The 27021-nt window shown below is 38.2% G+C and overlaps 8 protein-coding genes across 10 annotated transcripts; 2 read left to right on the forward strand and 6 right to left on the reverse strand.

Moving 5' to 3' along the window:
* Positions 1-2076: 2076 nt before the first annotated feature.
* LOC104741075 (F-box protein SKIP22-like) lies at positions 2077-3874 on the reverse strand. Its single transcript, XM_010461850.3, has one exon. The coding sequence runs from the start codon at positions 3788-3790 to the stop codon at positions 2354-2356; it is 1437 nt and encodes a 478-aa protein (XP_010460152.1). The 5' UTR covers positions 3791-3874; the 3' UTR covers positions 2077-2353.
* A 2295-nt stretch (positions 3875-6169) lies between these two features.
* LOC104741079 (protein CORTICAL MICROTUBULE DISORDERING 4-like) lies at positions 6170-8492 on the forward strand. Of its 2 annotated transcripts, none has more exons than XM_010461853.2 (4): positions 6170-7201; positions 7301-7480; positions 7563-7654; positions 7753-8492. In XM_010461853.2, the coding sequence occupies exons 1-4, from the start codon at positions 6452-6454 to the stop codon at positions 8342-8344; spliced, it is 1614 nt and encodes a 537-aa protein (XP_010460155.1). In that variant the 5' UTR covers positions 6170-6451; the 3' UTR covers positions 8345-8492. The 2 variants fall into 2 exon arrangements, with proteins under 2 accessions (XP_010460155.1, XP_087339893.1); XM_087483767.1 differs by having other exon boundaries at positions 6286-7205.
* LOC104741078 (aldehyde dehydrogenase family 2 member B7, mitochondrial) lies at positions 8483-12372 on the reverse strand. Its single transcript, XM_010461852.2, has 11 exons — positions 11421-12372; positions 10970-11095; positions 10746-10888; positions 10508-10661; positions 10195-10424; positions 9964-10053; positions 9667-9840; positions 9416-9553; positions 9175-9312; positions 9024-9085; positions 8483-8948 (listed from the first exon to the last, which is right to left on the reverse strand). Exons 1-11 carry the CDS (start codon positions 11494-11496, stop codon positions 8675-8677), a joined length of 1605 nt encoding a protein of 534 aa, XP_010460154.1. The 5' UTR covers positions 11497-12372; the 3' UTR covers positions 8483-8674.
* A 4373-nt stretch (positions 12373-16745) lies between these two features.
* Positions 16746-19553, forward strand: LOC104741081 (spermidine synthase 1). Its single transcript, XM_010461856.3, has 9 exons — positions 16746-17157; positions 17269-17345; positions 17452-17574; positions 18239-18343; positions 18445-18517; positions 18637-18708; positions 18822-19017; positions 19111-19234; positions 19321-19553. Exons 1-9 carry the CDS (start codon positions 16818-16820, stop codon positions 19384-19386), a joined length of 1176 nt encoding a protein of 391 aa, XP_010460158.2. The 5' UTR covers positions 16746-16817; the 3' UTR covers positions 19387-19553.
* On the reverse strand, positions 19497-20762 carry LOC104741080 (uncharacterized). The gene has a single exon (XM_010461854.3). The coding sequence runs from the start codon at positions 20708-20710 to the stop codon at positions 19652-19654; it is 1059 nt and encodes a 352-aa protein (XP_010460156.1). The 5' UTR covers positions 20711-20762; the 3' UTR covers positions 19497-19651.
* Positions 20763-20988: 226 nt separating this feature from the next.
* On the reverse strand, positions 20989-22155 carry LOC104741082 (uncharacterized). The gene has a single exon (XM_010461857.3). It carries the CDS (start codon positions 22053-22055, stop codon positions 21057-21059), a length of 999 nt encoding a protein of 332 aa, XP_010460159.1. The 5' UTR covers positions 22056-22155; the 3' UTR covers positions 20989-21056.
* A 302-nt stretch (positions 22156-22457) lies between these two features.
* On the reverse strand, positions 22458-23786 carry LOC104741083 (uncharacterized). Its single transcript, XM_010461858.3, has one exon. It carries the CDS (start codon positions 23784-23786, stop codon positions 22698-22700), a length of 1089 nt encoding a protein of 362 aa, XP_010460160.1. The 3' UTR covers positions 22458-22697.
* On the reverse strand, positions 22458-26450 carry LOC104741084 (serine/arginine-rich splicing factor RSZ21). 2 transcript variants are annotated; one of them, XR_015579715.1, is made up of 7 exons: positions 26319-26450; positions 26040-26158; positions 25874-25962; positions 25559-25775; positions 25065-25229; positions 24616-24917; positions 24022-24497 (listed from the first exon to the last, which is right to left on the reverse strand). XR_015579715.1 is itself a non-coding variant. In XM_010461859.2 (6 exons), the coding sequence occupies exons 2-6, from the start codon at positions 26126-26128 to the stop codon at positions 24911-24913; spliced, it is 567 nt and encodes a 188-aa protein (XP_010460161.1). In that variant the 5' UTR covers positions 26129-26158; positions 26319-26450; the 3' UTR covers positions 22458-24910. The 2 variants fall into 2 exon arrangements, 1 of the variants encoding a protein (XP_010460161.1); XM_010461859.2 differs by having other exon boundaries at positions 22458-24917.
* Between the last annotated feature and the right edge of the window lie 571 nt (positions 26451-27021).

Consider the following 27021-nt stretch of genomic DNA (forward strand, 5'->3'; position numbering starts at 1 on the left):
ATAGAGAAAAATGCGCTTACTTACTTATTTGTGGGTGGCGATAGTTTAGGCCTAACAATGACAAATCAAACTACTGTATATGGGATTATTTGGTGGATACTTTTATTTTATACCATCATTCTCATTCTCATATCTATAAGCTATACCATAATCTTAAACCGAAGAAACCAGGATCTGTCTCAAGTTGGTTCGGCCAGAATCAGTCCAATCATAAACATACTAGTTTCGGTGAACATAACATGATTCTTTGTCTGTAAGTGTAAGACTGACTTGACTTTTTTACTGAAACGCATTTCCAGTATTCAGGAGTTTATCAGAATGTTATTAATACGAAAATATCTCAAATGAAATAAAAGAGATGTGATGTAAACATGTCCATATGCACATCACAATCGGCTTGCAAATATGAAATGTCAGAGATAATAGCAAAATATAAGAAGCCATTTTATGATAAAATGGCTTCGGTCCGTAACTTTTCTTATCTCTCTGACATAAGAGTTTGTATGGGTTCTAGTGGAAACTGTTTATGCCTCCAAGCAGCAGCAAGCCGGTTATGCCTCATAAAACCAGCATATCTTGCCTTCCAGTTAACCAAATCACCCTCTCCTGTCCCAACAACAATCTTAGCTTCTTCCAAGCACTTCTGTTTCCACAAGTCATTGTATAAATTGAATTAATTGGGAATTTTATTGTTGTAGGGACCTGAGACGAAGTGGAATTGATAATGATGCTGGTTATTTCCTGTTCTCGTAGTGTCACCACATTGCTATTGGTATGTCGGACTTAGCCTTATTTTATGATGTCAAACTATTATTCTATGTGAATTCATTATCTTCATAAAATTGGTACCTTTATGTGTGTTTTGATTGCATATCCACAGGCAGACATCCGTGTTCGTGGTTATGCTGGTTTCCCTTGAAGGTCTTAGACCATGTCTTCCCAAAGGTACACTCTTCTTATTGATTGATGGATCCTTTTGGTCTTATCTCGGCTACATCTTCAGGTAGTAGTATTCTTCCTCTTAACCGTTTTTTTTTGTTCTTTCTAAATAAGTGAAAAAACATCTCTCTCTCTCTCTTTGATGCAGGTCACGAGGAACTAGGATTACTGTGTGGAAGGTTCGAAGAGAAAGAAAAATCATTGTGGGAGTGCGTTTGATTTCTGAGTTCAACTTTCAGGTTACCTCACATCTATACATCTTTCAGCATATCAGTTGTTTTATTTAATATTGGCTAGTGTTGGTCCTTTGTTTCTTTTGTTATTGAAATTTGGAGGATACAATTAAACATTTTCCCTTTTCATGAATTGTACTTCTATTTTATTAGGCTTTAATGTTTCAAAGTTTAAAATTTTATGAAATGCAATAATTTTATAAACATATATATCTTAATATGCAATAATTTCATATTCTACTTTAATTTTTTTAATTTCAAAAAAAAAATTTCAAATTAAGAGACTCAAAATTAGAATCCACCATCGGAGGGAAATTTTTTAATTATGCTTCCTTAAGTTCTTATTCAACTAAAAGTACATCATATATTAATTCAAAATTATAAGAGCCCCAAAAATATAACCCCCATTGGGGTTGTCCTATCATATACTAGTTACGGTGAACATGTTTCTTTGTAAGTGTAAGACTGACTTTTTTACTGAAACACATTCCAGTATTCAGGAGTTTATCAAAATGTTATTAATACGAAAATATCTCAGATGAAGTTCAAGAGATGTGATGTAGATGGAATATGGGGAAAAACCAAAGCTTATTTACTGAACCATCATCTTTATGAGGTCCTTTCTTCTCCAGTTTTACTTGTGGAAATATTCATCTTTCAAGATGATGGTGTGTGGTAAGTTGTAACAGACATATGAATATCTGTTTTGCTACAACTGTTTATAGTTCTTTTAAATTTTATTCTAATAGTTAAAAATAACGTATTGCGTTGAAGGTGTGAAGCAATCGTTGTGATACCGTATAAACAAGATTGTTTATCAAATGAACGGTTAAATCATACAGTTTTGTAAACATGTCCCATATGCACATCATAATCGGCTTGCAAATATGAAATCTCAGAGAAATAATAGCAAAATATAAGAAGCTATTCTATTATACTTATAAATCTGGTGGTTTACAGAATAAATAAATAAAAAAAAAGAACTCATAAAAGAGCAACCGAAGCATAAACATGGAAAAAGAAGATTGAAAACCAAAGAAACTTTATAAGGATCAACAGTACATACTAGTTTCCTCCCCATTTATTTGCTGATATAGGAAAAGCCATATACAATACACCTACTTTCTCATACCTTCAACAGACTCACCAGTTCCATTTTTCTCACCCGGGATGTTTGTTAGCTAGTTGAGTCCCCCAAAGTTGCATCCGGGAGTAAACCGCTGACCCCATGTTCGTCCGCCAAACCCACGTGCTGGTAGTCCCGGGTGAATACCAATGGATCCATACAAGCGATCCCCATTAAACCATGTGGAAGGGTCTCCAATGATCCGAGGGAATCGCATAGCGCTTCTTCCCGTGGAAACATCCCTTCTTGGAAACTGTTTATGCCTCCAGGCAGCAGCAAGCTGGTTATGCCTCCAAAAATCAGCAAATCTTGCCTTCCAATTAACCAAATCACCCTCTCCTGTCCCAACAACATTTTTAGCTTCTTCCAAGCACTTCTGTTTCCACAAGTCATTGTCTGAAGCCAAATACCGCATCTCGGTACAAAGGCAACCCATCTTCGCAACACTCACGCCGGGAAGCAACTCTAGTATCTTCAGCTTTAGCTCTGTTGGCAAGCGCATCAAGCATGGTGGAGGTTCCAGGCCAGCTTTATCGCAAAGACCAATCAACAACGGCATAACAAGACTATCTTTTACCATTCTCCAGAACATGAACACTTGACGGTAGATCGTCGAAGAGCCTTCTTTGTCAGACTTCAAAGTATCCATAACCATATCAATAATGGGCACAAACCTACGCTTATCAAGATTCACGTGAACTCCCCCACTACTAGACCCACCTACAGTTCCGTAAACTACAACCCAATGGCCTAAGTTCTGAAACTTCACAGTCACAGACTCGATTGTATTGGTATCCTTAGACTTAATCAGCTCAGGCAGAGTATACTTTAGGGACACCGTAAGTAACTTCTCTGAAAAGCTAAACTTATCAGACCCTGAATCGAACAGCACGAATCCAGATTCTAACATAACCGCATGAACCGATGAAGCCAAAGTCGTCAATTCACTGGTATCACCAGATTTCTCAAGCAATATATTTCTCAAGAAGAATGGTTCACTTAACCTTTTGCTTTCAGCGGCAGCGAGCTCCATGTCATCAAGCTCCTCCACATCCATCGGCTCTGGACCCTCCATACCCGTCTTGGATCCTTCTGCTGGATCTTCTACGGTGGAATTCGGATTCAATTTGGCTTGATCAGGGACAACATTAACAACCTCTGCGAATCCAATACCCATTGAATCTTGAACAGCCGCCACCGGATTACTCTTCGATCCCAATTCCAAATTCGACGACTCCCCAACCTGATCCGATGTGACAAAAGCAGATTGATCGAGAGAGTAGTAGATAAGGTCACCGGATGTTACGCCAAGAGATCGGAGCGTATCCTCCGGCGAAGACGCGAGGAGCTCGTCTTTACGATTAAGCGAAAGATGAACGGAGGAAGGCGCCGTGGGATTGATACGTCGTCGGAGATCGTGGAGAGTTCCTGTATCGGCCAATTCAAGTTTTAGGGTTTCTCTCGTCTCGTGAAGTCTCAACCGTAGCTTCATCCTCGGACTCTGTTATGATGAACTTTGTGATCTTCTTCTTCTTCTTCTTCTTCGACAAGAAAAGAGATTAAGCAAGGCTGAGGCGGTTACGAGTTATGTGGCGTCTTTGGGCCTATAATTTATTATTTGGGCTTTTGGTGGGTAACATACAGTATTGTTTTTCGTGCAAATGTAAATTAGGATTTTCTACATTGAAAAGTTTGAAAAATACCAAAAGGTAACAATTAAAGTCCAACTTCTGTTGAGGTTTGGTCAGCATACATTTCACTTTTAAACTGTCTGAACTACTAGTATAAGATCTGTAGATTTTTGGAGGTCTTTCATTAGTGTGTCGTTGTGTTTTAAGTGGCTTAAAAGGGGTACAAGTACACAGGTACACGCTTTCCATGAATTGTTTTAAGTTCTTTGTTTGGTTAATTAACCAATGAAAGAATCAAAGTAACTTAACTTTGAGTCCAAATAAGTAGTCTGTTTCTTTGGAAGCACATTCATCAGTCACGACAAAATCTCATGATCAAAGATCAAGTGGTAACTATCCTTGAAAAAAATACGAAATTTCATATTTTTAAGCATACTATATAAATAAATAATAATTCCTATAAATTTTGAATAATAGTAATAAATATGAGAAATAATAGCTAGGGACATTTTTTTCATGAGTATTTTTTTTGTTCATTACAAATAGCAACTATTTTGAAAAAATGGATCATAAACACTGACTACATGACTTACCTACCATTTTTCAAAAATGAGGTGGCGAATCCCACCCACATAGACTAGGACAATCACAATTTGACACATCTAAGCAATATCTTTGCTGATTTTTGACTGATACTAATAACGAAATTAAATGTTTTAAATATAGTTGACTAATAGAAAAATTAGATTTGGTAGATTAGCCGAAAACATATGGTTTATTTGGTTTATTTTGATCAGTGTACCTTGGCAAATAAATGATACTTTTGGTCTTTACACTCTGCGTCAAGTTTTATTTACACCTCCACAGTCGGTGACTGGTATTTTTCCTAAAGTGAAGGTGTCTACAATATTTCAAGTAACTGCTCTCTTCTGGACTTGTGGTCTTGGTTTTTCTTTGATTTATCAACATTTGGTGATGATACATGAGAAAGCATGGAGTTAGAAATTAGGATATGTGAGAAATCAACTGAGAATATATGAGAAAGCATGTATTTGTCTAATGTGTCGATTTGATTCTGGCAGCCATTTGTCCCATATAAACAAAATTTTACATTTGCCATAAAATAGAAAGTACATCAACTTTGGTCTACTTGATTGGTTCCAAGTTCCAACTTCCAAATTCCAACTATAAGTTATGTTTTTGGATGTCTTTCATTAGTATGTTGTTGTGTTTTACAAGTATACGCTTTCCATGAATTATGTTAGTTCTTCGTTTGGCTAATTAACCAATGAAAGAAATAATCAAAGTACATAGAATAACTAAACTTTGAGTCAAAATAAGTACTCTGTTTCTTTGGCGGCCCATTCATCAATCACCTTCTGTGTTCGACGGTGGTCCTGGTCCGATGAGTATTCACAGCTTCGTGGGAAGGCGGCTGTGATCGGGTTCTCTGATTACAGATTAGGGTTTCTGGTTTATATCGGTTAGCTATTGGTTTAGATTGGTTTATATCCGAGTCAATTTTAGTCTTTGTTATCTGGTTCGGTTTGGTGTAATTAGACTGGGTTCTAAGGGGATAATTGTATGGGTCTATTCCAGAAATAGCCCATTGGACATATATGTTTATAAATTGAAAGCCTTTTGAAAAAAAAAAAAACAAATGGTAACTATCTTCAAAAAAATACAAAATTTCATATCTTTAAAGATAATAAATAAATAATAATTCCTATAAATTTTGAAGAATGGTAATAAATATGAGAAATAATAGCTGGGATTTTTTTTCATGAGTATTTTTTTTTGTTCATTACAAATAGTAACTGTATTTTGAAAAAATGGATCATAAACTATATGATTTATCTACCATTTTAAAAAAATGAGGTGGCGAATCCACCCACATAGACTAGACAAACACAATTTAACACATTCAAACAATACCTTTACAGATTTTTTACTAAATACTAATAACAAAATTAAATGTTTTAAGTATAGTTGACTAATACAAAAAATTAGATATGGTAGATTAGCCGAAAACATATGGTTTATTTGGTATACTGAGAATTTTAAAGCACCCTCTAATTAGGGAAAAAATAACACCAGTCAACTCAGATGCAAAAGCCAAAAAGATAAGCCAGAATCTATCTGTATATTGTCAAACCCATTGGTAATTAAGATAGTAGCCTAATCATGATTAGCGTGCGCAGCGGCGTTATATATAAGTATAACAACAAGAAGATCCCTCCAGATTAGATATTGTAATTATACAATTTACGAATACTAAAATACAAAAAGACCCACCACCAAATTCGACCGTTGCTCACAACGTTCCAATAAAAAATCCCCAATTTCTTCTTTATTCAAACAAAGTTGCGATTTTTTTTTTTTTTTTTTTTCCATCTTACCGTTGGCTTAGTGTAAAAAAAAAACCCTAAAATTGTTTCAATCTTTGCGATCTAAACCCATTTCTTGAATTTCTCATCTGAATCAGAAAGTCTCAATCTTGAATCCTCGTGGGGAAAAAAAAAATGGCGGCTTTAGCACCAGGGATCCTTCAAAAGCTAATCGACGGTATGAAAACCGGAGTTAAACCGACCGGAGAACACAGAAGCTCGTTACTACAAGTCACAGATATCGTCCCCGTCGATCTTGACGAGAAGAATCTATTACCCAAACAAGGCTTCTTCATTAAAGTCTCTGATTCTTCTCATTCGATCTACGTTAGCCTGCCTTCGGATCAAGACGACGTGGTTCTAAGCAACAAGATGCAGTTGGGTCAGTTTATATACGTTGATCGGCTCGATCCAGGGACACCTGTTCCGGTTATCAAAGGCGCTAGGCCGATTCCTGGACGGCATCCTCTGCTTGGTACACCTGAGCCGTTGATGAGTACGAGAGGAAAAGGTGAGAGAGAGTCTGGTACGAGACCGAGGAGAGGTTCTTGGGGTCAGAACGGTGACGTTTCGTCTCCGTTTGTGTTAAAGCCTGCGCCTTTGGATTTTGATCAGTGTACGCCGGCGAAACATAGGCTTGGTAATGGGAGATTCACGGCGGCGTCTCCTGTTGTTATGACTAGAGGGAGATCACCTGGTGGAGTTAGGTGCTCTTATGGTGGAGGGGTTTTGTCGAAAATGTCAGAGAGTCCTGCTGCGATGATGAGGAAGAGCTGTGTTGTTCCGCCGACTTCGAAGTTTCCGAGAAGCAGAAGTGTTTGCGATAGAGGGATGTTGGCCAAGAACTCTGTTTCCTCTGTTCTTGTTACTCCTTTTAAATCCTCTGTAGGTACATTTTGCTCTGTGTGTTTTTCTTTATTGGCTTTAAGCGTTAAGGGTTTTTGTGGAGAGGGTTTAACAATGGCTTAAATCTTGATTTTGCAGGCAAAGAAAAGCGATTCACCACCTCCGAGTATGCGTACTAGGAGAGCAACAGCAGCTGCTATAGTGGAAGATGAAAGAGATGCTCCAAAATCTACCTCGAAGATGGTTTCTCCAAAGTATAAGTTGGAAAAACCAGAGAAGGGTTTGAGTCTACCAGGAAGACTTGGCACACTGAGCAAGGTTTGCATCAAATTTGAATGTTACAGTCTTTTAAGAATGGTTTGGTGATAATACTAAGAGATGTCTTTGTATATGTGAACAGGAAGCTATACAGCAGCGAGAGACGGCTCAGAAGATAGCTCTTCAAGCATTGAGAGAAGCTACAACCACAGAAACAGTCGTTCGTCATCTCAAGTATACATCTGAATTTTAAGTCGTTTTCATTGTATGATTATTATGTGTGTTTTGAGTCTGAAATGTGATGTTGTGAATCTTTTTTTGGGACACAACAGGACATTTGCAAATCTGAACAAATCAGCAAAAGCTGATTGTCCAGCTGCGTGCTTTGACAAGTTCTTGGAGTTTCACAGCCAGATATCTGAAACCATGAACGAAATAGCGTCGATTGAAGCAGCTGCTTCATCTGCTACTACTACTACTGAGAACAAATCTGAGAATGCATCGTCAGTGATACTACACGAAATCCATCATAACTCTAATGATCATGAGAAAACCACAGCAAAGAGAAGAATTCTCTTGAAGCAGCAGCAAAGTCACAAGCAACTGAGATCAAACGATGAGAACAAGAACCCTGCAGCTCCTTCTTCTTCTTCCGGGTTAGTAAACACGGCGAGGTTGATTAAAGAGATAGAAAAAGAAGCTGCAAACTGGTTCATGGAGTTTATAGAAAAGGCTTTGGAGAAAGGGATGAAGAAGTGTAAAGGCTCAGGTGATGCAGATGTCAAGAAGGTTCCGCAGTCTCTGATTCTCAAAGTTGTAAACTGGGTGGAAGCAGAACAGTCTGCTGATAACACGAGACGACCAGTTCATCCAAAAGCATCACATATCACTAGAAAGCTCAGGATCAAACTGAAGAATCCTTGAAACCATATGCAGAGTTTTATGTTGTTCCCACTTCTACTCCTACTGTGAAAAAATGCTTTCAGTTTCCACTGCTTACTTATAGAGAGATTCATGGATTCTATTGTCATATACACATCAATGAAACTAATAAAGAGTATGTTTTTCTCAATCACACATTTCCATGTAGTTTTATTTGCATAATTTGTTGAAGATAAATTACTCTCAAAATGTTGAAAACCTAGAGGCAGTACAATTCCAGGTTTCCCAAAGCAAAAGTGCAAATCAATAATGAACCAACATTGAGAAATAAGCATAAGTTCAGCTAATAAGGACGAGGTACTTGGTTAGGGTTTAGAGCCAGGCCGGATTCTTAAGGGCAGTGACAACAGCCTTGACTTGCAAGTAGTTGCTAAGACTGTAAAGACCCTTCTCTCTTCCAATGCCACTCATCTTGTATCCTCCAAATGGAATTGTGGCATCAAGTACATCAAAACAGTTAATCCAAACGGTTCCAACCCTGAGGGCTCGCATCAGTCGGTTTGCTGTGTCCAGATTCTGTGTAAACACTCCTGAAGCTAAACCATACCTCGAGTTGTTTGCCCTTGCAATCACCTCATCAAGATCCCTAAGAAACATTAAAAAGCCATCAGTAAAGTAAAGTCTAAATCAGAAAACGTTTGGTTTAGCATTAGGTTCTTACTTGAACTTCAGTATGGTTTGAACTGGCCCGAATATCTCGTCTGTAGCTATGAGCATGTCATCCTGCCAAGTTTAATACGGTCCATATAATTAGCAAGAAACTGTGATGACAGTTGAGTTTTGTTTTAAGGGGTAATCTTCTGTTTACTTACTTTCACGTCTGAGAAGACGGTTGGTTGAATGTAGTAACCCTTGGAACCAAGCCGGTCACCTCCAGTTTGTAATGTGGCTCCAGCCTCAACTCCATATTTAATGTACTTTAGGATCTTCTTGAATTGCTCTGAGTCAACCTGTTATTTTGTTTTTTCCAAAACAAGTTTAGGAATTTTGAAAATGATGTTCTGTTTTTCCACCACGAACGTTGTTACGGTTTCTAAATGTTGTTCTGTGTACCTGAGGACCTTGCTCAATGCCTGAATTGAAGGGATCTCCAACAGCGCGATTGGCTGCACGAGCTTTAGCTTTCTCTACAAACTCATCGTACACGCGTTCATGTACAAATGTACGCGAGCCAGCACAGCAGCATTGTCCCTACAATTTAAGCAGAACAGGTTATACTTTATCAAAAAGTGATGGATTCCTAAGACTTTTAAATCCATGGAAACCATATAACTCATACATTGAGGTGTTTCAAGTGATGTTACCTGGTTAAAGAACAAAGCGAAATGTGCAAGCTCAACGGCCTGATCCACATCAGCATCTTCACATACAATGAATGGTGACTTTCCTCCTAGCTCAAGTGTCACTGCCTTAAGGTTGCTTTTTGAAGCCAACTCAAGAATGATCTTCCCGACGTCAGTAGACCCGGTGAAAGCAACCTGTAGTGTGCATACAAAATGTTACTAAACTGCCTGGTGTGTGTTTTTATGCTTGCAGAAACTGTTTCAAGAAACTAGGAAATGGTGGGATAAGAAGAATCTTTCAAGGTTTGTCTTTTAGACCTTATCTACGTCCATGTGACTAGCTATGGCTGCACCAGCTGTAGCACCAAATCCAGAAACTATATTCACAACTCCTTCAGGAAGTCCAGCCTGTCATTAGGCAAAACATAACATATGTTAAATGAAGCAGATACAATCTCACCGAAGTAAAACAATTGCTTGAATGAAAGCCTGAAGCCTATAAGTTGTCAAGTAGACAGATGGAAGCAAACACAAAGAGCACATTGTTACCTCATGAAGTAGTCTTCCAACAAGAAGAGCAGATAAAGGAGTTTGCTCAGCCGTCTTGAGAACAATGGTGTTTCCACAAGCTAAAGCTGGTCCAAGTTTCCAAGAAAGCATGAGAAGAGGGAAGTTCCATGGGATGATTTGTCCAGCGACACCTATAGGCTCATGCAAGGTCTGCACATGGTGTGGACCATCTGCTGGAACTGTCATTCCATGAATCTTGTCTGCCCAACCTGAGAACCTCATTGAAAGAGAAAGATCATGAGTAAAAAATCTTAAAGGTACACAAATAAACTGCATCAGTGGTGTCACTCACCAGCATAGTATCGGAACACCCTAGCAAGCATTGGCACTTCAATCTGAGCAGCTTGTTCAAAAGGTTTCCCATTATCCCAAGTCTCAAGAGCAGCGATCTCATCATTATGTTTCTCGATCAAGTCAGCGAACCGAAACAGTATCCTTGACCTCTCCTGAAGAAATCAATCAACCAAAGCTGAGAGAGCATTTCAAAAACACCAAATACAAACACAAATACCAAGAAGAAGTTTATTTACATAAGCTGTCATTCTAGGCCATGGTCCTTCATCAAAAGCCTTGCGTGCAGCTGCAACCGCACGGTTCACGTCTTCTGCATCACCTTCAGCCACCTGAGCAATCACTTCACCATTTCTTGGATCCAGAGTAGGAAAAGTTTTCCCTAAACAAGAAAAAGTCTCAATATTTTTTACAAGCTTTAAGATAGTGACAAAGAGGTTAAAAAAAAAAGACATTTTCTAACCAGAGGCTGCATCAACGAATCTTCCATTGATTAAGAGCTGAGTGTGTTCAACTTTCACAGGTGGAGTAATAGTGTTTTCAAGAGCAGCAGCGAAATTACTGTATCTCTGTACTCCTCTGTTCATACCTGATGAAGAAACCAAAACAAAACAAAACAAAGAATTAATCGATTTCGATCCGACGGAGACCACGATCATTAAATCCATCAAGAAGTAACCAAAGAACAACATACAATGAGCGATCTGCTAAATAACAAAGTTGATACAGAATCCAAAAAAACTTGGAGATCATCATCAGATCGAAGAGAGAAAAATGTAAAAAATCAATAAAGTAAGATTACGATCTCGATCGTTGTATTGAGCATCACATTATGAACAGAGCCACAGAGTCCGCGATCGGAGCTAAGAAGAGATCATTTTTACAAAAGTGGATCGTATCAGATATCTTTATACCTCTAAGAGATAACAGAGAAGGCGAGGAGGACATGAAGGAGCGAGCGAGCAACGAAGAAACTTTTCTTGACGCCATGGCTAATTACTTTTGTTTCTTCTTCTCTACGGTGTAATGTTCTTCTACTCGATGATGTTCGCTCTTGTATTTTTTTTGGTGAGCTCTTTTTGTAGGCTACACGCGGAGTAATGATTTCACATTTAACAAACATAGAAATAAATCAATTTAAGATAGATATCACTGCATTTTTCCACGTGTGTACGGGGATATGTCGACGCGATTGTCAAAATCATATGCTAAAATATTTTTCTATTTCTACACTAAAAAGTATATAGATACCATTTTAATATATATTATTCAAACTATGTAAAAGAAGTGTGTTACTACTTCTCCCAATATTTTTGAAGGGATGATGGATGGATTTGAGTGGTTCACCTACCACACTTTCAAAAAACAGGTGATTATATTTTAGTTATATCGTTAATATCATCATAAGGGTGGGTGGTCCACAATGTCTGTTGGCAAACTAAAGATTAAGAAGATAACTTTGAGAATTTTGTGAGATTACGTTTCTAATCTCGCTAGTATATTATTTTATCTGTTTGAGTTATTCATAATCATTCTTATACGACTCACTTAGTCCAATTTAACGAATAGTTTAAGAATACAACATGCATGTAATCAATATAGGCGGGGGGAGCGTTGGACCCGGTATTACAGAGCTTCGAACAACTTTAAGCTTTATCTTTTACTACATACTTCGTCAATATGTAGGTATAAAAATAACACTTGGTAATTAATAGGAAACCCAGTTTTTTAAGTAGAAATGGGCCGACAAACAAAAAACCAAAATAAAGTAGAAATGATACTTGGTCAATATTTTCAGGTATGAACAATATCTTTAACTTGGTAACTACACATATTTTGTTGGACAGTTCTATCTTAAAGTTGGCTAATACTAAAGGGGTGTATTGAATTGGATATTTTAGAAGATTTTAGGGTATTCTTAAAATTCCTGTTATTTAATTAGTAATTCTTAAAAATCTTTTAAAATTTAGTGTTATTGAATTTGAAATTTATAGGAATCATTTAAAATCATTCACAATCACTTGTTATTGAATCAATAATTTATAAATCTCACTTAAAATCTACTGTTATTCAAAATATCACAACTTAAAAAAAAGAAAGATTTTAAGTGATTCTAGAAGACTTTTTAAAACATTTTTAGTTGAAAAATATGAGTGATAAAATCACACCCTCAAAGGTGAGACTTTAAAGGATTTCAAACAAAAAAATAAAAAAAGGAGTAAGAAACCAATTGCATAATTTTTCTCCATGTCTTCAACTTACATTCGTTGTCTCTCTCTCTCGTCGTCTCTCACGTCCGACTGTGGGATATGAAAACACCGATCGACATCTATGTGGAGATCGAGAGATTGTCCAAGGAAGGGGAAACGATCTCGGCCAAGACAGGGCAAACGCTCGCCGGACAAGAAGGCGCAAACCAGGCGGCGTATCCTACTTACTTCGTTGGTCGTTTGGGTGAGGATGTGTATGGGAAGCTTATTGCCGAGGCGTTGGTGTTCCTGGGTTCATCTGAATTACGTGACATCTGTGAATGATGGGCCAACGGGACACGTCGTGGTCATGATGCTAGTGGTAACAATGTAGAGGAATGGATCGTCGATCAGATGCATACCGTAAATTACTTTCTCCCTTAATCGTAAAGTGTTGTTGGTATCACTTAATTCTTTTCTAGCTCAGTTCAAGAGTTGGTGTTTGTAGATAAGACCTGTAGTGGAAACTGGCTATGAGAATTTTCTACTTGTGCGGCTGTTATGGAGACGAAGATACCTTCTATTCGAAAGTCTATATTGAGTGAATCAGAACATTCTTCATTGAACTTAGCTTGGTTTAAGAGATTATATTTGTATTGTAGATGATGCATTGCACTTGTTTATTAAGGTTGTAGAGGGATTGACTGTTGCTGGGCAAAGATTAAGCCTGTAATTATGGAAGCTTGGGATGAAGATAAAGATGCTTTGATCGATTTGTTTGGAAAAGTTAGAGACGATTGGATTAACGAGGACTTGACAACTTGGATCGGTGCCAATAGGTATATCTTCAACATCAAACAACATCAAAGACTACTAGGAAAAACAAGTTTGAGACCGATATTGTACAAACAGTTAAGTCAAGGTTCCAAATTTTCTTGCACATTTAGCTTTGATATATAGCGTATACTATACATGCAGATTCTATCCATGAGTTTCAGATGCACTCAAATTTGCCAGCTCAAAGATTTACATTGTTACCACAAAACAGGTGCAGTAGTAATGATTCCATTCCAATTCATAACTGTCTCGTCTGTCGCTATCATAAGTATGCGTCAGTACACTAGATATATAGGTTGATCATATGTTTAGACTAGAACATTTAGCTTGTTCACTTTTCTCTTCAAGACTTTAAAATCGTTCCCGTGACGTTGAAACAGAAAAAAAGAACAAGAGAACAAATTACATATAATAACGATGCTTTCCTTATATTTTATTTAAATATCCTAAAATCATCCAAAATCCAATTATAAAATCTCAGCAAATCACAAATCATTTTTCTTAATCTCTAACAAATAACCATAAATCTCCTAAAATACACTCAAATCTCTCAAAATTCTAAAATATTAAAATTCCACCAAATCTTCTAAAATATCAAGTTCAATACACATAAGCCTATGTGTGATAGAATTGTTATTTAAACATATAAAAATGCTGATACACATAAAACATTGATCATCATAATTCTGCATGAAAATTGTCACAAATGCTTGTAAATATTGTTTTTTTTTTGTTAAAGTTCTTGTAAATCATTTGTACAGTTTCAGATGTGTTAAAAGTTTACTTTCATAGTCCACTAGATACGTACGATTTTTTTTTGCTTTTACAGAGAAAAACATTTTAAAGTTATCATGTGGCTATATAAGTTTACTTTTTTTTTGCGTTCTCCCTCAAACCCTAGATCTACAGCGTCGCCGCCGTCTATTTCCGTTTGCCTCTCTGCCGCTCTAGGCTTTCGCAGGCGGTGTGAGAGGGCTCTGCTTTCTTCTTTTGCTTTGTCGTTCCAGTCGTAGCAGTAGGTGACCCGCTCTCTGAGTCGGACCAATGAAATCGGGGGCCCTACACAAATTAAGAAAAAGTTGCACTTTTTTTTGGTAATATGACAAGTTTTCTAGGTAAAATGACATTATACTTTCATAATATCAAAACCTACAAAGTAAAAATATATCATTTAATAAAAAATCTTGTATTAAAAACATATTACTATAAAATCTTTAAAAAAAAACTAACAAAAACTTCAATTTTTTTAAAAAAGATAACCATTTTTACCTTTTCCATTAAAGATTTTCATCAAATTTCATATTTATCATTCATATATAACACCAAAAAAAAAAAAAGTGGGGCCCCTTCAAAGTGGGGGCCCATTGAAATGTTTCAAAAACATGTGCTCAAGTCCGGCTATGCCGTGCTAAGGAGCAGTCCAACTGTTGCGTCGTGACAGTGTGGCGGATGACGAGATCTCGGCTCGCCTTCCTCTCCGGAGACTGGTGGTGGTTCGAAGCTGCCCCGGGCGCCCTTCCTTGCAGTTTCGGGGAGTCGGATCTGAGGTTTGGATCGCGACCTTCCTTCTGTTTCCTCTACCCTTCCGCCGGAGATGCTAGCTGATCGGAAGTTTATGGTCGAGTCGTGTCTTAGAGTCTACCGGTTGTTGGGGAGGCTTCAGGGTGTGTCGGTGGCCGAGATTTGTGGACACCCACAAAGCCGACGTTTTCTTGAGAGCTTCCTCAATTTCTGGTGTCATTCCGGCTAAGAAGCGAGACAACAAGGCAGCTGCGATGTGGCCAATCCGGATATGCACCATGAGGTGATGATATGCTAATATGTGCTTCAATCCCTTATCTTGAGACGACTAGCATTCTGGTTTTTTGTGTGATTAGTTTGGAAAGCTTTAGCTCTTGCTGGTTGTGTGTTCGTGTCTCTTGGTCGGGTCAGTCGGATGTATTGTCCGTTTTAGGTTTAGGACCGGAACATTGAAAGCCGGGAATTCCAAGTTTTTCTGATGATGCGCCTTTGGGTGTTGATGCTATTGGGACAAGTTCTACACGCTAATCATGAGGTTCTCATAGCTTGGATTTACTTTGCTCTTCAGTATTGGATTTGGTCTTCTCTGTGTTAGTATTTGTTTTCGTGTCATTGGGTCAATTTAGGTGGTTTAAGAGATGAATTCACTCTGAGTTGTGGTGTGTTATCTATCTCGTTGTGGTTAAAAAATGCAATATTTCTCGGTTAGATAGTGTTGGATCCACCTAATGATTTAGGGTGATACTAGATCGATCCATTGCAATTGGTCCAAGTCTTTAGAGGGGAATATTATATACGATTGTATAATTTTGGTTAATGAAAAGTTCATCTTGAAAAAAAAAAAAAGTTTACTTTTTGTATATAGATTGTGTCATCAACTTTTTTCTCCTCTGCGATATTTGCCTTATGTTTTCGTATAAGGTTCGGCCTCAAATAGAACCTTATATACAATGGACCATCCAATTGAATTGCCTAACAAGGTCTATAGGAACAAACGTATGAAATTGAAAACAGCATGATTCATGTTCGGTTCTACCATATTTCATGTGGTAGCTAATTTTTTAATTCTAGACAGCTAGTGCTGATCCAAAACTCCTCATACACACACCACAATTTCGATCGACAAAATAGAGTTTAACATAACAAATACTAATGTTTTAGTCTGTCTCTAATCCTTCATTCTAGTAATATATTTTTCTACAAAAGTAATGTATTTTTCCTCTTTGTTATTGGCCACAGAAATGTCAGAAAATGTATTTGTTTAGATACAAAACAAAAAAAGTTTATATGTTTCCTTGTATTGGGCCTAATAAAAATTGGGCTAAGCCTCGTGATCCAATTCTCTTATGGGCAGTATACGCTGTGGTATACTGATGCATTCGTCGTCTTTTATACACCAACTTGTTCCCAAATGGCAAATACTCTTCAACTCTATATGGATACATTCATACATATCTTCAAGTAGTAGAGCCAGACTTTTGGTAGTGCCATATGGTTAAAGAGATAGTATGTTTCGGACCTTCGGTGTACTGAATATGTTGCACGTGAGGTCGGTAGCGCGTAGAGTAGACGTTCCTCTGAGAGCGAGCATCAGAGAGAGAAAGAGACGAATAAAGGAAAAAAACAGGACATAAAAAGCCAAAAAAGCTAAAAAGAAACGTTATATTCGAGGCAAAATAAAAAGTTTGTACTATTATCATCACACAATAATTTCCCAATTTTGCATACGTTGAAAAATAAAAATAAAACAATTAATAAAAACAAATGAAAAAAATGATATTTACACTTCTACACCCTCCTCTTGCTTATAATATCTTCAGCTTCACTTCACATCATAATCACCACCTCACAAAAACCCTAATCCCTCTCTCTCTCTCTCTCTCTCGGCGTTTCTTTGGGAGTCTTAGCAGAACTACACCAGCCATGGATGCTAAAGAATCCTCCGCCACCGATTTGAAGAGACCCAGAGAAGAGGAGGCGGCCGATAATGGCTCCGCCGCCGTCGCTTCCATGGAGACGGAGAACGGAGATCAGACAAAGGAGCCTGCTTGTTTCTCCACTGTGATTCCTGGGTGGTTCTCTGAAATGAGTCCCATGTGGCCAGGTATAAGGGAAACACAAAATTCTTGGTTTTTTCCATAAAGGCTTGAGCTTTTTGTTTTGTTTTTTTTTAACACTCTGTTTTTTTTTTTTTTTTTTGTTTTTACAATTGCAGGTGAGGCACACTCTTTGAAGGTTGAGAAAGTTTTGTTTCAGGGCAAATCTGATTACCAGGATGTGATTGTTTTCCAGGTTAACCAAAAACAATCAATTTCTCTGTTTTTTTTTTTTTTTATATCTGTGATTTACCCCTTATAGAACTTTCATTTTGATTGTGAGCTTTTTGAATTTTTCTTAGTCTGCAACATATGGAAAAGTTTTGGTTTTGGATGGAGTAATCCAACTTACTGAAAGAGATGAATGTGCCTATCAAGAAATGATCACTCATCTTCCTTTGTGCTCTATCCCTAATCCTAAGAAGGTATAGTTCAATCCTTTTAGCAACCTTTATTACGGTTTGGGTGGTGTGTGTATAGTTTGGGTAATCAAAAGTCTATTGCTTTGGAATGTAATGAAAGGTCTTTTATTTTTAAGTCGACATGTTTCTTCTCCGGTAAAGTAGGATGATGGAATCATTACTTATGGAGAAAAATAGAGCAACCAATGTTCCTTTTATCAGATGTGAATATAGAAACTAATTGAGCTGGCCTAAATGATTATACACTACAGGGTGGTGATAGGAGTGTCCACTAGATAAAAAGTAGATTGGATGATCAATATTTGTTTGCTTTTTAGATGTTACAAACTTTGATGGCCTCCTTATAAAAAAAGGTGCATTGTCCCACGTTCTCATCTGGCAAAGTTTGAGAACTCGAGTAACTTTATTGTGTAATCATAATATGATAGAATTTTTTATAATTGGCTTAATTGATTATAGTCTAGATTGTTATTGGGGTTTGTTTGAGGAAAAAAGGTAGATAATCAAAGCTTCTTACATCCAAAATTGGTTGGCTCCTAGAATTGGTTATCTAAGTATTTTGGGTTATGGTTAGGGGAGCACTTAATAATGCTGTTTTTTTTGCTTTTAGCCAGTAAAGCTATAAGCCAGAGTGTATCTGATCAATATCTTTCTAGTTTTTCTATAGGTCTTGGTCATTGGAGGAGGAGATGGAGGTGTCCTGCGGGAAGTTGCACGTCATCCTTCTGTTGAGCACATTGACATGTGTGAAATTGATAAAATGGTGGTCGACGTGAGTGGTCACCTTTCCTGTATCTCTATTTCTATAAATGCCATTTATTTGAAAAACATGTATAATAGTTTAATTTGTTTCCATCTACTGGTAATTTTCAGGTGTCTAAGCAATTTTTCCCTGATGTAGCAATTGGATATGAGGATCCTCGCGTGAACCTCGTCATTGGCGATGGTACTATACTGCTGCGCTTTATCTCTCTTTCTGAAACATTACATAGTTATATTGAACACATTTTGCCATTTGTAAATCAAAATCATTATTCAAACTGGTTGATTGGTTAAACATTGTAGGTGTTGCTTTCTTGAAGAATGCTGCGGAAGGATCATATGATGCTGTTATTGTTGACTCATCAGATCCAATCGGTAACTACTACCATTCACATGCTATCATCAATCATATTAACCCTTGCTGTTATTTTGAACAAAAGCTAAAGAAGCAGTCTTTAACTATGATCACGCTTCCTGATGTATGTCAGGTCCTGCAAAGGAGCTCTTTGAGAAACCGTTTTTCCAATCTGTGGCTAGAGCTCTTCGTCCTGGTGGAGTTGTATGTACTCAGGCTGAAAGCTTGTGGCTTCACATGGACATCATCGAAGACATTGTTTCCAACTGCCGTGAGATCTTCAAGGGTTCTGTGAACTATGCTTGGACCAGCGTTCCAACATACCCTAGGCATGTTTAATGACCTTTAACATTCAATCTCTTAACATTTTTCGTGGTTATAACTCAACCTGAATGTGTATCATTTCATGCTTATTTCTGCAGTGGGGTTATTGGATTTATGCTCTGTTCAACGGAAGGACCTGAAGTTGACTTCAAGCACCCACTGAACCCAATTGACGAGAGCTCCAGCAAGTCAAATGGACCCTTGAAGTTTTACAATGCCGAGGTAAGAAAAACAATCTCTCGGTGTACATGTTCATGCGGTCTAGACACTCAACCCTTAGCTTATGCTCTCAATTCTTTGGGTTTCAGATTCATTCAGCTGCATTCTGCTTGCCTTCTTTCGCCAGGAAGGTAATCGAGTCAAAAGCCAATTGAAAAGGGAAAGGAAACTAATCTTGAGGATCGTTGAATTTATCAAAATAAAAGCTTTTTACTTTTTTTAGAATGTTATGTGTTTCACGCATGTTTCTGTAACACACCGCAAGAGCTGCAAAAGTGACTATGTCTTCTTTTAGCATAGTAGCAAAATCCAATTTACAACATGTTTTCTTGCTTTTGCCGTCATGAAGCTTAAGAAGTTATCAGCCTTTTTACCATTTATTTAAAAGTGCAAAGGTGATTTAAACTAAGCCAAACTCACTCAAGTACCAAGAGGTTTAGCTTGCTCTACATCACGCTTCTTCCTCAAAACCCTAGTTTTACAATCATGGTAACAGGCAAGACAAGTCACCCATTTAAGCACATTCCCGACACAAATCAAACCCACATAGAGACCAGTATAGAACACTCCATTTCCACTCGAACTCTCACTGCACTTGGAGTACAAACATGGCATCCTCATTACAAGAGCGAAGACCAAGAACAACAACATCAACCAGAGGTCACGCTTCTCATGCCCTCTTCTATACCAAGCTGAAAGAGACAGAGCGTCACTTCCATAGATGCCTTGACCATCTTCGTCGTCTTCTAAAACCGACACAACCAAACCCATGTTCCACCCGGCGCTCCACTTGCTGAACTTTGCAGTCAGAATTATTAAGAAAGTACATTGAAACAGAAGAGTCAGAACCACCACCACATCGAACAGTCCCGTACGTTGGTAGTGGAATCGTTGGTAGTGGAATCTTTCGTATTCCCGTGAGAGATAAGTAACGTATAAGTAGTTGGTTGAACCAGAGAGAAACTGAAGAAAGAAGAACAAGAAAAAGAATACGAAAACAGAGGTTGACCAAAGGAGGACATAGAGAGATGTGATCAGACAACCTCCTACTCTGTTCTGACATATTTTGAAAGATCTGCGTACCAAATGAAGTATCCCCAACGGTTCTTCCTCGGACGTGTAAACAATCGAAGATGCTGCAACGATCGTGGTGGTGGTAAGAAGGTCGAGAAAGGTGTAGGGAAAGAAATAGAGCAGAGAAGTCTGGATCAGCCAAGGAATCAGATCATTGTTTTTTTTTGATATGATAATTAGATCATTCTCCGGCAAGCCTTCCCCTAGAGTGAGTAGTTTGAAGAGGAACTGGGAAGCGTAACCGACGGTGGTTTGGAGAGAGAGCTCGAAGAAGATCAAGAAACAAAACAGCGGGAGAGAACAGAGGCAGAGGAAGAGGAAGATATTGATGTTACACAAGAGTAGCTTCGTAGCTTGTTTTAGTAGTTCGATGACACTTAGCTTCTCCTCGCTATTCGTCTCCATTTGATTATCTCTTTATCACAATTGGAAGAAGAAGAAGAAGGCTTAACCACATATATATGTCTCTTCGAATTAAATTAATGGTCGGCGTCCTTATTGACGTTGACTTGTTAACTTCTTCTTTAAGTCAGCGTATGTAATGTTTGACTAGTAGTGGTAGGGTTTTACTTACTATATATAAAGCTTTTAAGTGTCTTATCAGATGGAAATTTCTGATTTTATTCCAAGAAATTTGTTTGCAGCACTATTAGACTTCATTTTGTTATTAGCTTAGATGAAAGTGAGCAAAAACATGATTGATATTAAGATTTTGGTCACAAAACAAGTTCTCTATGTAGCAACAAAAGCCTTAGCTTTTGATCCCAATCTCCACATCACCCTTTTTCCTCAGAACCCTCGTGTTACAATCATGATAACAAACAACACAAGACACCCATTTAACCACATTCCCGATACAAATCAAACCCACATAGAGACCAGTGTACAACACTCCGTTCCCATTAAGACTCTCACTGCATTTGAAGTATATACATGGCATCCTCGTCAGGAAAGCGCAGGCAAAGAACAATAGCATCATCCATAGGTCACGCTTCTCTTGTCCTCTTACGTACCAAGCTGAAAGTGACAGAGCATTACTTCCGTAGATGCCTTTACCATCTTCATCCTCCTCTAAGACCGAAACAACCATACTAATGTTCCATCCTGCGCTCCACTTGCAGAACTTTGTAGCCAGAACTATGAAGACAGTTCCGTGAATCAGAATAACCACCACATCGAACAACACTGCCAAGAGGCCCATTGCCAAGACCACTGATTCTTTAAGGAATATTTGGTGCTCGATTGTGAGAGAAACAATCATTAAGTAGACGGTTGAACCAGATAAAAAACCAAACACAACAGAGGTTGACAAGAGAAGGACATAGAGAGATGTGATCAGACAACCTCCTACTCTGTTCTGACATATTTTGACAGATCTCCGTACCAAATAAAGCAGTCCCAGTGGTTCTTCCTTGGACGTGTAAATAGTCGAAGATGCTGCAACGATTGCGGTGGTGGTAAAGAGGTCAAGAAAGGTGTATGGGAAGAAGTAGAGCAGAGATGTCTGAATCAACCATGGAATAAGATCATTCTCCGACAAGTTCTCCTCAGAAGTGACTAGCTTATAAAGGTATCGAGAAGCGAGTGAGACAGTGGTTTGGAGGGAGAGCTCGAAGAAGATCAAGAAACAAAACAGTGGGAGAGAGCAGAGGAAGAGGAAGAGAGCGAGATTGATGTTACCAAAGAGTAGCTTCGCAGTTTGTTCTAGTAGTTCGATGACACTTCGCTTCTCTTCACTCTTTGTCTCCATTTTTGATCTCTTTCTCACAATAGAAGAAGGGAAGTCACAGATCTGTATGTGTAGCAGAACATGTAATTTGCTAATAGTAATTTAATGGTGGTCCTTCATTGACGTTGGCTTCTTGACTTCGTCTACAAGTCATCGTATGTAATGTTTGACTAGTAGAGTGTTTCAGTAGATTAGCTTCAAAGTCTTATCAGATGGCGACTTCTTGTTTGGTCCACAAGTCCACTTTAACCGAAGACTTTTCAATTTAGAAGTTTTTACACTTCCCTTTGTAATAAAGTTATGTGAAAATGAGCAATAATATTGATCTAAGTATTGGAGATCAATGTGGCAGCCCAACTATGAAACATATTTTCTAGTTTGGTTTTATTTTGATCTATTATGTCAGTGGAGAGATAAGAAAACTTTACATAATATAAGATCTATCACTAAACCGTAAAAGACTTGGCGAAGCCATAAACCAGATAGGTTACACAACAATACATGAAAATGGAATATGAACTGTCTATGCTTAAATGGAGCAACTATAAGCTTACTACTACATATAAGGAAAGCAAATGTAATCTGACCAAAAGAAGAGGGCAACACAATTGGTCATGTAGAATTTGTTCAAGATTTGAGTTGGTTTGATATCGGATGATTTGTCTATGCAACAAGAGCCTTAGCTTTTGATCCAATCTCCACATCACCTTTTTTCTCCAAAACCCTAGTTCTACAATCTTCATAAAACAATACACAAGCCACCCATTTGATCATATTCCCAACACATATCAAACCCACATAGAAACTCGTGTACAACACTCTTATTCCCTTCGAACTCTCAGTGCATTTGAAGCAAAAACATGGCATCCTCATCGCAATAGTGAAGACCAAGAACACCAGCATCACTCGGAGACCACGATTCTCATGTCCTCTTCCATAGTAAGTAGACAGAGTCAGGGCATCGGGTCCATAGATGCCTTGACCATCTTCTCCTTCTTCTAACACCGAAACAATCAAACCCATGTTCCATCCTGAGCTCCACTTGCTGAACTTCGCCAACAAAACTAGAAAGATAGCACAGTGAAACACAGCCATAACCGCATCAAACAACATCCTTACCAGATTGTCGAAACTGCTGTTATAGCTTCTGTAATAGTGTCCACCACCTTCATCAAGGTCGATATAATGGTATGAGTAGTCGCCCACTCCGATCAGAGAAAGGATGTAGAAATAGTTCGTTGCTACAAAGAAGAAACCAAAGAAAACAGGGGTTGACAAGAGAAGGACGTATAGGGAGGTGATCAAACAACCTTCAATCCTGTTTCGACATAACTCTGCGGTTCTCCGAACCAAATGACCGAACCTTAGCCGTTCCTCCCCGGACGTGTGCACAATCCAAGATGCGGAGATTATTGTGCTGGTGGTGAGGAGGTCTAGAAGGCTGTACGGGAACAAGTAGAGTAGAAACGTCTGGATAAGCAATGGAATCAGATTCTCCGACAAGGCATCTTGACGAACGTAGTAGTAATCCCAGTTATGGAGTTGTCCAACGAGGTATTGAGAAGCGAGCGAGATAGTGGTTTGGAGAGAGAGCTCGAAGAAGATCAAGAAACAAAAGAGTGGGAGAGTACCAAGGAAGAGGAAGAGAACGAGATTGATGTTACCGCATAAAAGCTTTGTTGCTCGTTTGAGTACATTGATGTAATCTAGATCCTCCTCCATCTTCATCTCCTTTTGCAGTTCTCCTCTCATCACTAAAAATAAATGGATATCACAGATCTACCGTTTGTTTATTCACATAACTGTATGTAGCTGTTCTTTGTTGACGTTGACTTTGACTTATGACTTGGTTCATATAGTCCACCCACAAATTTGATTTCACTTCCATGTAAAGTTAGATGCCAGCAAGCCTTTGAACCAAATTGCCTCAAATCCCAATTTAGAAAAGCATTCACATGAAAGGATGTTGCGGCCAAAAAGGGGCAGATTAAAAGAAAATGCAAGATTTCATTAGTATGGAGAAGAAAAGCGTAAGTGGAAAACAAAATCATGATCACAAAAGACAAGCTAACACCTTTTCACAAGCAATACAAAGAGCATCAACAAAACGGTTAACTGCAAGTGTGCGATCCACCAACAGATGTGTGACAAAGATGACAGAAAACTAATACGATAAAAAAAAAATGAGCAGAGAAGCCGAGTAGGTGATAGAGCAGCTGAGAGCGAGGAAGGGGAAGGGGCGGGGTGAAGAAACAGCTTCGTCTTTCTCATTAGAAGCTTGGTTGCAGATTTGGGTAAGAGTGGTGAGTAAAGAATAGAGCAATCAAATGTCACCCAATGAAACAAGCAAATCTAGTTGATGATGGTCGAGTTGATGATGCAGATTCATGAGTCATGACAAAGCTAAGTTGTGGGGAGAGTAAGATGCAGCGCAGCTGCCAATAGACCCAAGTATCATCATACCTCACAAAGGAAAGAGTGAAAACAGTTGAGCCTTTTAGATATGTGATGTCACACATTATATAAAACGGAAAATGCATTCGACAAGAAAAAAAAACACATCCATGGATTTGAAAACGACCTCAAGTGTAAGGGCTCAAGCACGCTGAGTGAAGACAGCAAGGCTTTCAACGCTAGTGCGTGTTAAAGAGAATAAGTCAAGACTGCTGTTGGAAAACAGCTTGAAGGAGAATTCACCAAATCCAATCGTCTAATAAAACACGAACACACCATGACATGTCCATGCCCAGCAACCAATCCTAGAAGAACTAATAGTCTAGTAGCATAGCAGATATATAGATCTATCCTAAAGGGCAGCGCCACTCATAGCAGATACAGCATTAGGAGAATAGCTTCTTTCTCTTCAGAGTCCAGTTTCACACCCTGCAAGAATCGCAAAAAATATATATATACCTTATATCAAAATACTTCAAATGTTACTCAGATTTAGATAGAGAATGTAGAAGTTGAATCATGCAGATTGAAGAAATTGTAAACCTACTATCAAGAAGAAGAGAAAAGAACTTTTACCCATTGGCATATGGTGAACGTCGACCATAGGGTGAGTCTCGGCGGCGAGGAGAATCACGGCGTGTACCACGATAAGGAGGTGATCTGCTGTAGCTCCTCCCTCGGCGAGGTGGAGTAACACTGCGACGCCTTGGTGGAGATCTTCTTCCACGTGGGCTTAGACTCCTGAACAAAATCAATTCCCAGGAACAAAAATGTATGTCACAAGTGATTATATAATAAAAAAAGGTACCATTAACATTAACAACTCAGCCCCTATCAGGCCCTATATCTAATTACAAAATCCAATAAATGCTATTTCAATGGAAATGTTAACACTTAACGCAGCTATTTTAAAACACAGGACACAAACTATACAACTACCAGCCTCATCTTTGTTCATACATGAAAATCAAACTCCTACCACAATGAACCAAATGACATAATAATCTCATCCAAATTTTATAGCTATATGACTTAAAGCAGCTACATGAGAACGTTTCAGATGGACTCACCTACGTGCATACCCATAATCAGGACTCCTACGACGACGAGGACTAGGGCTTCTACGCCTACCAGAGCCTCGACCACGGCGACACTCCCTTGCAAAATGTCCAAGTTCACCACACTCATAGCACTTGGAGTCCTCAATCCCACCACGACGACCGCCACCACCAGCTCCACGACCTCCTTTATCTTTGTGAGAAAGCTCCACACGCCAACCATTCTTTCCTGAAAGTATCAATTTGCAGACACACGTTTTACATGACAATGCAAGGCAACAAGATGAAATAAGGGTAATAATTGATCACATCAGAAAGAACACTAACTGTCCAATGCCCTGATCGCATCAGAAGCATCCCTTTCGTCGTCGAACTCGAGGAAAGCGTAGCCTGGAGGCCTACGAGCTACCCAAACACTGCGATTTTTAAAGAATAAAAGAGTCAAAATTTCGAATGGCAAAGAAACAAAATTGACTAAAGAGATAACAATTACTTGCAAAGAACACCAAAGACCCTGAATTCATCTTCGAGTTCCCTTTCGGTGATCCGTGGATCCAAATTCCCGACATAAACCCTCGTCATGTCGCGAAATCAGCCAAAATCTGGACGAACCTAAGAGGAAAAAAAAAAAAAAGTTGACAGTTTCAGCAACTTGCTGCGACGGTTTAGTATCAAGAATAACGAAATCTCGTGACTTGAAGATGAAATCATCGAGATTGTGAATCGAATTTGGGGAAAATACAACAGTAACAGTGAGTAGTGAACACGAAACCTGAGGTCTTGAGGAAAGAAGAAGCGGAGATGGCTTTAGGGTTCAGTTCAGACTACTACGGTGAGGAATGAGAGAGCACGGAGATGTTGAGGGTTAAAGAGGTTAGTAAATTATTTAATTAACTGGAAGAGGAAAAATAAAAATTTACTTTTTACTTCTTCTTTTTTTTTGTTGTTGCTAAATTTACTTATTACTGTTTTGTTTTTTTTTTCAACACCAATTACATCATATTTTTTTTATCTATGTATTAACTATTTTTTCTCACATTTTTAAAGAAAACTATACTAGAATTTTTTTTGGCAAAGCAGAAAGAAACTAAAAAAAATTATTCACCAAAAAAAAAAAAAAAAAACTAATTTTGAGCAATTCTTGCTAGTCATATATTTGTGGATATTGTTGTATTGTTTACCATCAGTTTTTTTTTTTGAATTTAAAGTTTTATCGATCCCATGATTTTATCAATTAAAATTACTGTTACTGTAGTCAAGTTCGAATCAACATTGCGGGGAATGGGATTAAATTAACTTGATGTGATTTAGGTCCGGAAAGATCTATGGGTCTAACAAGTATCAATTGCTTTTGGTGTAGATCTTAAACTATATAGATCAATATACCCAATTGGCCCATATGAGTTAGTTTTTTTGGTTCCCTTAATTATAATTTCATTCTTCGTTTAGAGACTTGGACTCTCTTCTTCTTCACT

This window comes from Camelina sativa, chromosome 14 (genome assembly GCF_030686135.1).
Source record: "Camelina sativa cultivar CO46 ecotype springtype chromosome 14, ASM3068613v1".
NCBI lineage: Eukaryota > Viridiplantae > Streptophyta > Magnoliopsida > Brassicales > Brassicaceae > Camelina > Camelina sativa.